The sequence below is a fragment of the Engystomops pustulosus genome, chromosome 10, assembly GCF_040894005.1.
Source record: "Engystomops pustulosus chromosome 10, aEngPut4.maternal, whole genome shotgun sequence".
NCBI lineage: Eukaryota > Metazoa > Chordata > Amphibia > Anura > Leptodactylidae > Engystomops > Engystomops pustulosus.
In genome coordinates this window covers 37,868,147-37,880,918 of record NC_092420.1, presented here as the reverse complement: position 1 = coordinate 37,880,918, position 12,772 = coordinate 37,868,147, and the positions used below count along the sequence as shown (strand labels likewise).

General features: G+C 46.3%; 1 protein-coding gene across 1 annotated transcript in view; it reads left to right on the top strand.

The window, feature by feature from the left end:
* The window catches only part of PDE4DIP (phosphodiesterase 4D interacting protein), a 175,693-nt gene that overhangs the window by 142,912 nt on the left and 20,009 nt on the right, over positions 1-12,772 (top strand). The window contains exons 24-25 of the mRNA XM_072129165.1: positions 9,418-9,784; positions 9,944-10,091. Coding sequence (XP_071985266.1) covers positions 9,418-9,784; positions 9,944-10,091 — 515 coding nt within the window. The remainder of the gene's footprint in view (positions 1-9,417; positions 9,785-9,943; positions 10,092-12,772) is intronic.

Here is a 12,772-nt window from a genome sequence, read left to right as displayed (position 1 = left end):
ACTTGGCTAGAAAATAGCCATAGGAGAATACAAACAGCTTCTTGAAGCCTACAGTAGCGTTCTATATATTTGATTTCTGGTTGATCTGCTGGTGGCTGTAGTTTCTGCAGTGCATGTACTTGCCAATTCTGAGCAATTTGTAGTGAGACTTGCGACCGCTGTGTTCTGCGCTTAGTGGCGCACATATCCATAGCAAAGGCTGAAGTGGCAAAATTCAGTAGGGGTTGGATTTCTATTAGGCAATAACTCAGTGTCATCTCATCTGGCATAGTACTGTGCTTCCTTTGATACTTGGCTAGAAAATAGCCATAGGAGAATACAAACAGCTTCTTGAAGCCTACAGTAGCGTTCTATATATTTGATTTCTGGTTGATCTGCTGGTGGCTGTAGTTTCTGCAGTGCATGTACTTGCCAATTCTGAGCAATTTGTAGTGAGACTTGCGACCGCTGTGTTCTGCGCTTAGTGGCGCACATATCCATAGCAAAGGCTGAAGTGGCAAAATTCAGTAGGGGTTGGATTTCTATTAGGCAATAACTCAGTGTCATCTCATCTGGCATAGTACTGTGCTTCCTTTGATACTTGGCTAGAAAATAGCCATAGGAGAAAACAAACAGCTTCTTGAAGCCTACAGTAGCGTTCTATATATTTGATTTCTGGTTGATCTGCTGGTGGCTGTAGTTTCTGCAGTGCATGTACTTGCCAATTCTGAGCAATTTGTAGTGAGACTTGCGACCGCTGTGTTCTGCGCTTAGTGGCGCACATATCCATAGCAAAGGCTGAAGTGGCAAAATTCAGTAGGGGTTGGATTTCTATTAGGCAATAACTCAGTGTCATCTCATCTGGCATAGTACTGTGCTTCCTTTGATACTTGGCTAGAAAATAGCCATAGGAGAATACAAACAGCTTCTTGAAGCCTACAGTAGCGTTCTATATATTTGATTTCTGGTTGATCTGCTGGTGGCTGTAGTTTCTGCAGTGCATGTACTTGCCAATTCTGAGCAATTTGTAGTGAGACTTGCGACCGCTGTGTTCTGCGCTTAGTGGCGCACATATCCATAGCAAAGGCTGAAGTGGCAAAATTCAGTAGGGGTTGGATTTCTATTAGGCAATAACTCAGTGTCATCTCATCCGGCATAGTACTGTGCTTCCTTTGATACTTGGCTAGAAAATAGCCATAGGAGAATACAAACAGCTTCTTGATCTTGAAGCCTACAGTAGCGTTCTATATATTTGATTTCTGGTTGATCTGCTGGTGGCTGTAGTTTCTGCAGTGCATGTACTTGCCAATTCTGAGCAATTTGTAGTGAGACTTGCGACCGCTGTGTTCTGCGCTTAGTGGCGCACATATCCATAGCAAAGGCTGAAGTGGCAAAATTCAGTAGGGGTTGGATTTCTATTAGGCAATAACTCAGTGTCATCTCATCCGGCATAGTACTGTGCTTCCTTTGATACTTGGCTAGAAAATAGCCATAGGAGAATACAAACAGCTTCTTGATCTTGAAGCCTACAGTAGCGTTCTATATATTTGATTTCTGGTTGATCTGCTGGTGGCTGTAGTTTCTGCAGTGCATGTACTTGCCAATTCTGAGCAATTTGTAGTGGGACTTGCGACCGCTGTGTTCTGCGCTTAGTGGCGCACATATCCATAGCAAAGGCCGAAGTGGCAAAATTCAGTAGGGGTTGGATTTCTATTAGGCAATAACTCAGTGTCATCTCATCCGGCATAGTACTGTGCTTCCTTTGATACTTGGCTAGAAAATAGCCATAGGAGAATACAAACAGCTTCTTGATCTTGAAGCCTACAGTAGCGTTCTATATATTTGATTTCTGGTTGATCTGCTGGTGGCTGTAGTTTCTGCAGTGCATGTACTTGCCAATTCTGAGCAATTTGTAGTGGGACTTGCGACCGCTGTGTTCTGCGCTTAGTGGCGCACATATCCATAGCAAAGGCCGAAGTGGCAAAATTCAGTAGGGGTTGGATTTCTATTAGGCAATAACTCAGTGTCATCTCATCTGGCATAGTACTGTGCTTCCTTTGATACTTGGCTAGAAAATAGCCATAGCAATAGGATAGCATTGTTTGGTTTTAAAAACTCAAAAAAAAACAAAAAACACAAAAAAAAAAAAAAAACACAAAAAAAACCAAAAAAAAGTAAAAAAAAAAATAAAGTTATAACTCTCATTTTAAAAATGTTTAACCCGAGGGCTAGGGGTAGAGGACGAGGGCGGGGACGTGGGCGTCCAACTACTGCAGGGGTCAGAGGCCGTGGTCCTGGGCGGGGTGAGACACCACCTGCTGATGAGGGAGCAGGGGAACGCCGCAGAGCTACACTCCCTAGGTTCATGTCTGAAGTTACTGGGACTCGTGGTAGAGCACTGTTGAGGCCAGAACAGTGCGAACAGGTGATGTCGTGGATTGCTGACAATGCTTCGAGCAATTTGTCCACCACCAGTCAGTCTTCCACGCAGTCCACCCATGTCACCGAAATCGCCACTCCTCCAGCTCCTGCACCTCAGCCTCCTCCCCCCCAGTCTGCCCCCTCCCAGGAAAATTTGGCATTTGAACCGGCATACTCTGAGGAACTGTTTTCTGGACCCTTCCCACAGTCACAAACCACTTGTCCGGTTGCTGCTGAGCAATTTTCCGATGCCCAGGTTTTCCACCAGTCACAGTCTGTGGGTGATGATGACCTTCTTGACGTAGTGGAAGTGTGTAAAGAGGTGTCCGACGATGAGGAGACACGGTTGTCAGACAGTGGGGAAGTTGTTGTCAGGGCAGGAAGTCCGAGGGGGGAGCAGACTGAGGGATCGGAGGATGATGAGGTGACAGACCCAAGCTGGGTTGAGAGGCCGGGTGAACACAGTGCTTCTGAGACGGAGGAGAGTCCTCGACCTGAACAGGTTGGAAGAGGCAGTGGTGGGGCCAGACGGAGAGGCAGGGCCAGAGCTGGTGCATCAGCGCCACTGTCAACTAGTGAAGCTCCCGTGGTGAGGGCTCTTGCGGCGAGGGCTAGATCTTCAGAAGTGTGGAGGTTCTTTAAGGAAACACCGGATGACCGACGGACTGTGGTGTGCAACATTTGCCAAACCAGGCTCAGCAGGGGTTCCACCACTACTAGCTTAACTACCACCAGTATGCGCAGGCATATGAATGCTAAGCACCCCACTCAGTGGCAACAAGCCCGTTCACCTCCGGCCGTGCACACCACTGCTCCTTCCCCTGTGTCAGCTGCTAGTCAGCCCCCTGCCCAGGACCCTGGCACAAAAACCCCATCGTCGCCTCCACGATCCTCCACAGCATCCACCAGCGTTCAGCTCTCCATACCCCAGACGCTGGAGCGGAAACGCAAATATAGTGCAACCCACCCGCACGCCCAAGCCCTTAATGTGCACATCTCCAGATTGCTTAGCCTGGAGATGCTGCCTATAGGCTAGTAGAGACCGAGGCCTTTCGCAACCTCATGGCGGCGGCCGCCCCTCGGTATTCGGTCCCCAGCCGCCACTACTTTTCCCGATGTGCCGTCCCAGCCCTGCACCAGCACGTGTCAGACAACATCATCCGTGCCCTGACCAACGCCGTTTCTGACAAGGTCCACCTGACCACGGACACGTGGACGAGTGCTGCCGGGCAGGGCCACTATATATCGCTGACGGCACATTGGGTTAACTTGGTGGAGGCTGGGACCGAGTCTGACCCTGGGGCTGCTCATATACTGCCGACGCCGAGGATTGCGGGGCCTACCTCGGTCCAGGTGTTTCAGGCCTACTATGCCTCCTCCTCCTCCCACCCCTCCTCCACCTCCTCCTCCGAACTACCATCCGTGGGCACGGCGCCATCAGTCGGTAGCTCTAGGCACAGCAGCAGTGCCGTCGCTAAGCGACAGCAGGCGGTGCTCAAACTGCTGAGCCTAGGCGACAAAAGGCACACCGCCCAAGAGCTATTACAGGGCATCACGGCGCAGACTGATCTGTGGCTGGCACCGCTGAACCTCAAGCCGGGAATGGTTGTGTGTGACAACGGCCGTAACCTGGTGGCGGCTCTGCAACTCGGCAGACTGACACATGTGCCATGCCTGGCCCATGTGTTAAATCTGATAGTGCAGCGTTTCCTCAAGACATACCCCAATCTGTCTGATTTGCTCACGAAGGTGCGCCGCATCTGTGCGCATTTCAGGAAGTCCAGCCCAGATGCTGCCACTCTCAGGGCAGCGCAGCGCCGCCTCCAACTGCCCGCTCACCGACTGTTGTGCGACGTGCCCACGAGGTGGAATTCAACACTGACCATGTTATCCAGAGTTTACCAGCAGCGCAGAGCGATTGTAGACTGCCAGATGTCAACTTCCACCAGAACTGGTAGTCAGGTCAGTCAGCTTCCTCAAGTCTACAATGAGGAGTGGACGTGGATGTCTGATATCTGTCAGGTGCTGAGTAACTTTGAGGAGTCAACACAGATGGTCAGTGGCGATGCCGCCATCATCAGCCTCACCATCCCGCTGCTTGGCCTGTTGAAAAACTCTCTGGTCAGCATGAAGTCGGAAGCTTTGCGCTCGTCACAAGAGACGGGGGAAGAATATTCCCTTGTTGATAGCCAAAGCACCCTGAGGTCTGTTTCTCAGCGCATATCGGAGGAGGTGGAGGTGGAGGAGGATGAGGAGGAAGAGGAGGAGAATGTTGGCGAGACACAAGAGGGGACCATTGTTGAGTCCTTCACTGTTCAGCGTGTATGGGCAGAAGAAGAGGAGTTGGAGGAGTTGGAGGAGGAGGAGGAAATGGACAGTCAGGCGAGTGAGGGGAGTGAATTCTTACGCGTTGGTACTCTGGCGCATATGGCAGATTTCATGCTAGGCTGCCTATCCCGTGACCCTCGCGTTCAAAGAATTTATTCCAGCACCGATTACTGGGTGTTCACTCTCCTGGACCCACGGTACAAGCAAAATCTTCCCACTCTCATCCCTGGAGAGGAAAGGAGTGTGAGAATGCATGAATACCAGCAGGCCCTGGTGCACAAGCTGAAACAGTATTTCCCTTCTGACAGCGCTAGCGGCAGAGTGCGTAGTTCTGCGGGACAAGTAGCGAGGGAGAGTAGGCGAGCAGGCAGCTTGTCCAGCACTGGCAAGGGTACGCTTTACAAGGCTTTTGCCAGCTTTATGTCACCCCAGCAAGACACTGTCACCTGTCCCCAGTCTCGGCAGAGTAGGGCTGATCTTTACAGAAAGATGGTGAGGGAGTACGTAGCTGACCATACCATCGTCCTAAATGATCACACAGCTCCCTACAACTACTGGGTTTCAAAGCTGGACATGTGGCACGAACTGGCGCTGTACGCCTTGGAGGTTCTTGCCTGCCCTGCCGCTAGCGTCTTGTCCGAGCGGGTTTTCAGTGCAGCTGGTGGCATCATCACCGATAAGCGTACACGCCTGTCGACTGACAGCGCTGACAGGCTGACGCTTATTAAAATGAATAAAGGCTGGATTTCTCAGAATTTCCAATCTCCACCAGGTGAAGGAAGCTCAACCTGAATAATTGATCCACTCCTCCTCCTCCTCCTCATTTTCCTCCTTCTCCTCCTCTTTGTACAGTAAAGCAGAGGAAAATGGCTATTTTTTGACAGGGCCCACTGGCTCTTGCTATAGTACTTCATGCATTTAATTTTTCTGGAGGGCCACCTACCCGGTCCTCTGTTTGAAACAATTTTTGTGAGTGCCACATACAGGCACTCAATCTATTCCATTTTTCTGGAGGGCCACCTACCTGGTCCTCTGTTTTAAAAAATTTTTGGGACTGCCACATACAGGCACTCAATCTATTCCATTTTACTGCAGGGCCACCTACCTGCTCCTCTGGTTTGAACAATTTTTGGGACTGCCACATACAGGCACTCAATCTATTCCATTTTACTGGAGGGCCACCTACCTGCTCCTCTGGTTTGAACAATTTTTGGGACTGCCACATACAGGCACTCAATCTATTCCATTTTACTGCAGGGCCACCTACCTGCTCCTCTGGTTTGAACAATTTTTGGGACTGCCACATACAGGCACTCAATCTATTCCATTTTACTGGAGGGCCACCTACCTGCTCCTCTGGTTTGAAACATTTTTGGGACTGCCACATACAGGCACTCAATCTATTCCATTTTACTGCAGGGCCACCTACCTGCTCCTCTGGTTTGAACAATTTTTGGGACTGCCACATACAGGCACTCAATCTATTCCATTTTACTGCAGGGCCACCTACCTGCTCCTCTGGTTTGAACAATTTTTGGGACTGCCACATACAGGCACTCAATCTATTCCATTTTACTGCAGGGCCACCTACCTGCTCCTCTGGTTTGAACAATTTTTGGGACTGCCACATACAGGCACTCAATCTATTCCATTTTACTGCAGGGCCACCTACCTGCTCCTCTGGTTTGAACAATTTTTGGGACTGCCACATACAGGCACTCAATCTATTCCATTTTACTGCAGGGCCACCTACCTGCTCCTCTGGTTTGAACAATTTTTGGGACTGCCACATACAGGCACTCAATCTATTCCATTTTACTGGAGGGCCACCTACCTGCTCCTCTGGTTTGAACAATTTTTGGGACTGCCACATACAGGCACTCAATCTATTCCATTTTACTGCAGGGCCACCTACCTGCTCCTCTGGTTTGAACAATTTTTGGGACTGCCACATACAGGCACTCAATCTATTCCATTTTACTGCAGGGCCACCTACCTGCTCCTCTGGTTTGAACAATTTTTGGGACTGCCACATACAGGCACTCAATCTATTCCATTTTACTGCAGGGCCACCTACCTGCTCCTCTGGTTTGAACAATTTTTGGGACTGCCACATACAGGCACTCAATCTATTCCATTTTACTGCAGGGCCACCTACCTGCTCCTCTGGTTTGAAACATTTTTGGGACTGCCACATACAGGCACTCAATCTATCCCATTTTACTGGAGGGCCACCTACCTGCTCCTCTGGTTTGAAAAATGTTTGGGACTGCCACATACAGGCACTATCCAAATTAAATTGTCTCCATAGCAGCCTCCACACGTTGTCTCCATTGCTACCTCCAAAAGTCGTCCATATAGCTGCCTCCATACATCGTCCCTTTATCAAACGAGGTGTGTCAGGCAGAAATTTGGGTTGTTTTCATGGATTCCACATCAAAGTTGTTAACTTTGTCGCCACCCTGCTGTGTAATCCCCAAAATATACTGGCAAACTTTTACCATTTAGGGATATTATTTCAGCGCTTCTTGCGCATCTGTTTACATTCCCCTCACCCGGCATATCCTAAACTTATAAGAACGCTACTACACTTGATCTTATACAAAAGGTTCTTAGAAGTGCTGTTTGGGGAGTAGCCTAGAGACAGGGGCTTGGATTGGCGAAAGCTCGCCTGGCAGCGGAACGCCAGCTCCATGCGCATCATGCGCTTCTTGCGCATCTGTTTACATTCCCCTCACCCGCCATATCCCAAACTTATAAGAACGCTACTACACTTAACTTGGTGCAGGCTGGGACCGAGTCTGACCCTGGGGCTGGTCATATACTGCCGACGCAGAGAATTGCGGGGCCTACCTCGGTCCAGGTCTCAAAGGCCTACTATACCTCCTCCCACCCCTCCTCCACCTCCTCCTCCTCCGAATTACCATCCGTGGGCATGGCGCCATCAGTCGGTAGCTCTAGGCACAGCAGCAGTGCCGTCGCTAAGCGACAGCAGGCGGTGCTGAAACTGCTGAGCCTAGGCGATAAAAGGCACACCGCCCAAGAGCTATTACAGGGCATTCCACATCAAAGTTGTTAACTTTGTCGCCACCCTGCTGTGTAATCCCCAAAATATACTTGCAAACTTTTACCATTTAGGGATATTATTTCAGCGCTTCTTGCGCATCTGTTTACATTCCCCTCACCCGGCATATCCTAAACTTATAAGAACGCTACTACACTTGATCTTATACAAAAGGTTCTTAGAAGTGCTGTTTGGGGAGTAGCCTAGAGACAGGGGCTTGGATTGGCGAAAGCTCGCCTGGCAGCGGAGCGCCAGCTCCATGCCAAGATCCAACTAACATAGTTTTAACTGCAGCACCTTTAATCTACTACTAGTTCACTGCCTCCATACATGGTCCCCTTATCAAACGAGCTGTGTCAGGCAGAATTTTGGGTTGTTTTCATGGCTTCCATGTTAACTTTGTCGCCACCCTGCTGTGTAATCCACAAAATATACTGGCAAACTTTTATCATGTACCGATATTATTTGAGCGCTTCTTGCTCACCTCCTTTGGTTCCTCTCTGCCACCCATTGGTTTGAAGCCTGAGTCCATTTAGGGTATGTCGCCATGCCACTCTCTAGCCTGCCGCTGCTGCCGCTGCCTCTGCATGAAGTCCCCTATAGTGTCAGGGTCAATTATTGGATGTTTTAGATGCTATCTAGCTTCATTCTGTCACTCTGTCATGGCCATGCTGTTGCCCATAATTTTGGCATAATGGTGCGATTATGCAGCCTCAGAGGCATCCATGCATGCTGCCCCTGCTGTTTCCTGTCCATTTCCGTGGTGTTTCCATCCTTTTCTGAGGTTCCCAGGTGTTTGGCCAAGCTTCCCTGTGCAGAGCCTTGGTCCCCTTGAAAAATGCTCGAGTCTCCCATTGACTTCAATGGGGTTCGTTATTCGAGACGAGCACTCGAGCATCGGGAAAAGTTCGTCTCGAATAACGAGTACCCGAGCATTTTAGTGTTCGCTCATCTCTAATAACAATATTTATTTAAGAATCACTTTTTTTCAAAATAACCTGAAATCTACAATAAAAGCACAGTGGATGAGATCTAAACAAATCACATCCACTTGCTGCAACTCAAGCCTGTAGAGACTTTTAGGGGCACATTTACTAAGGGCTTTGCGCCACAAAAATGGCTTGCACATGTATTTAAGAAGTGTCTGCAGCACTATTGTGCCGTGTGCAACCCTTTTGTGATGCAGCTCCACTAGCCTCCATGAGACACAAATTAGGAGGCGTTCCTGTGCCGAGTCGGACCGAGTGCTGTATTTAACATGCAAATAGTGGAGCACGCTCTGTTAAAGGGGCACCACAAAAAAGTTTGTGAACTCTGTCGGGCCAGTGCAGGCAGGCAACTGATTCATGATTTGATAGCGCACGTTCTTAACGTGTGAATGTGTTGCACCCAGCATTATACACGGAAAGAGCACTTTTAGTGAAGTTTCCAACTTTCTATGTAAATGTGCCTCTTAGAGTCTACCACCGATTCCTGCAGGTGAGCAGCAGCATTAACCTCCCAATTCCAGATGTTTTTTTTTGTTCTTTGGTAAGGAACAAACTACACAATTTCCTTGTCCCATTTTTTGTGGTTTTTACCAAAAAGATTTAATTATCTTATTCCTGTTTTTATATGATTTGCAGACCTGTGAAACATTATTTGAATAAAACCAGAAAGTTTGATTTAAACATGGAAAAGGCAAGTGGAACATTGGAACAGGGGGTAGATAAAAATGAGATGGGATATGGATTGGACATGTCTAAAGAGATAAGAAAGCAAAAGGCAGAGTTTAATATGGACAAAAATCAGAGATTTGTGGGTCAGCTAGAAAGAAAAATCACTGCAATCATTAATGACACCAATGAAAGAATACAAAAAGGGATGGAAATATATCCTGCAAAAGCGGGCCAGTCAAGAGAAGGGTCTTTAAAGAGAGGCTTAAATGGATCAAATCCAATAGTTGAAGGAGCGATTCCTAAGATGACACCAGCCTGGAAGCTTTATTCAACAGTAAGTATATTCAAATCATTGTTGTTCTTATTGTTATCATTGTAAGGAGCAATGAAATATATGTGTTGCTTACATAATTAATAAGTTGTTCTCAATCATATTTTGAATATGGACAGTATGTGCTACAATATTTACATACTTGTACTTAACATTCTGCAGCATAATGACTCTTGCCCAGCAGCCAGTTGTCTTCCAGTATGCAGTAGTATGCAAGAGTGTCCACAAGAACCTCTGTTGGAGACCCAGAACACAAAGCTCCATGAACCATTAATTTCATCGAATGAAAATCAGAGTGGATCTAATTTAGGTATGGATTTAATATTTTTTACATGTACAGTTTAGTAAGAGGTTTTAGTCAGAAACAACACATATTAATGTAATACTAAATGTATAAACCCACTAAAATATAGCCCAGTCTTAAATAATTTACACATTTTGGGGGTTTTTTTTCAAGTAAATATTCATTCCAGAGCATCACTGTAGAATTTTATGTTGGAAATTGTTAATTATAAAATAGATAAAATTGATGAATTTACTGATGCTTAGGCACATTATACACAAAAATATGCTCTCCCAGGCCATAGCCCGTGCAGCCAAGAGGAAGGTTGAACGGCTGTACTGTAAAAACTGTAGAATATAGGAGACACACTTTATTTTGTGAAGCAGCCATCCGGCTCATGGTCTAGTGACAGACTGTGTGCTCACCGCACCATGAACTGGTGCAATAGATGTATATGTGCAGGGTGCCTTACTGAAAAACTGTAACAAATTGCCTGGTATTTAAAGAGGACTTACTAAATTAAGCAGCAACAATAGATGCAGCATTGTTACACTGCTAGCGTTATCGGAAACCCCTGATAACGCTAGCAAACAATGCAGTGTTTAAAGTGGTCCGGTGTATTCATAAGGGGGGGGGGGGGGTCCGAGACGCTGCTTCTCCCCAGGACCTCCCCTCCCACTCTATAGGCCAGCGGTGACTGCCAGGTTTGATGCAGCAGTCATTGCCCCTAGCCCCCTCATAAATACATGGCGTTCATATTGTACAGCACGGGAGTGTCTGCTAGCGTTATCTAAGGTGTCCGATAATGCTAGCAGTGTAACACTGCTGCGTCTGTTGTAGCACTAGCACTCCTAGTGCCGTTTTTACAGGTGACAGGTCCTCTTTAAAACATTGTATTTTTTAGGTTTCTTTTACAACAACAAACATTTATTTACCATTTATTTTAGTTATTATTAGTTAAATCTTCAATTTTCTTTTATTTTTAAAGATAAGCTGTAATGGATGGAATGATGAAAACCTATTAAATAAGCATCCTTATGCTTATTTAACCGTCCCTTAAAGTTAAGAAAAACAATAATCTACCTTTTATGCTCTTGTTTAATGAAAAAATACAGCAACAGCCTGCCTTATTATTTTTATTAAAATAGCTGAAAAGAAGCCACTAAATGCATTGTCTGGGCTTTTACACAAGCTGCAGGCAGAGTTTGCAGCAGGAGCATGCTTTGGTTGTGACATTGCTGCTGTGCCTCTGTAAACACACAGAGACTAAGAACGACAGGAGGCTGCTCCATCTATGTTTGGCTTTCAAGAAGCCTAGACATAAAAGGGGGAAAGACTTACTATTTTTCACGGTTACACATGTCATAACAATGAGGGCTACAATGTCAAAACATTCAACTTCATAGGCTACACAAATTTATCACCCCTAAAAAAACCAGCAATTACCACAGTAAATATACATTTCTCATCACTCCAAAGCAGACCTGGGCATTTTACGACCCCTCGGCTACAGTCGTCTCTCTCTTTCTCTCTCTCTCTCTGACTGGCCCCCGATTATTGAAAAATGTGAGCTCCCCAGCCCATCATTAAATAAGAATGCAATTAGCTCCTCCATATTTTCATTAAAATATTTTAATGTTGGTTGAGGGGAGCCAGCAATCCATTAGTGCAGACATGTGTACTCTGTGCTCCAGACCTAAACAGCCACAAACCTGCACAAACAGGTGAATACTGCCCACACCCTGACCAAAAGTGCACCCTGGGAGCTCTCAGGATGGTGCTGGAACAAAGTGTAGCGCACTCCAATGTATCCCGGAGGACTTGGGGAGTGCAGGAGCATCCTCACCATCAGCTTCAGTGAGCATACCTCGCTCCACAGGGACCTCTTCCTCCACATGCAGCACACCTCCTGCTAACTACAGCCCAACATCGGTGGCCAGCTCTGCCAGCAGCAAACATGCAGGTACTGTGCAAAGTTACACTCCCAACAATAACAGTAAGCCCCAAACCGCCAAAAAAACCCCAAAAAAAACAATGTATGACACTTAGAGAATCCAACACTCAACTATTACAAAACAGCAAAAAGAGCACTCTGCAACCTTCATTAAACAATTCATATCCTCTGTAAATCTACTCCAAATAGATACATCACAACGTATAGCAGAGTCAGAAGTTAGGTAAGCAATTAAAACACTAAAAAACCTAAAAAAATCCCCAGGTCTAGACGGACTGTCCAATGAAATGTATAAAATATACTAAGACTTAATCACACCATATTTAACAAGAGTCCTGACGTGTCATCTAATTTTTATTATTAAATATTAGTTAAAAATATATGCCAAAATATTGGGAAATAGTTTAGTTGACTTGATACCTAAATTATCCATGTAGGCTTTGTCAAAAAACGATAAACACTAGATGGCACACAGAGGTTTTTGACCCTGATGGAAGTGGTAAAAAGAACAAGAAAACCTTCTTTGCTCCTTTCCTTGGATGCAGAGGGCATTTGATTGAGTACATTGGGGATACATACAGGAAACCTTTAAAGGGATATTCTCATGAAGACAAAATTCTTAAATATATTCAGGATAACAAAATTAAAAACAAAAGTTTCATCCAAAATGTTATTTACTTACCAATACACCAAAGGGTTATGGGATGCCCAAGTATATTATATTACCATAGAGCAGTGGTGGCGAACCTATGGC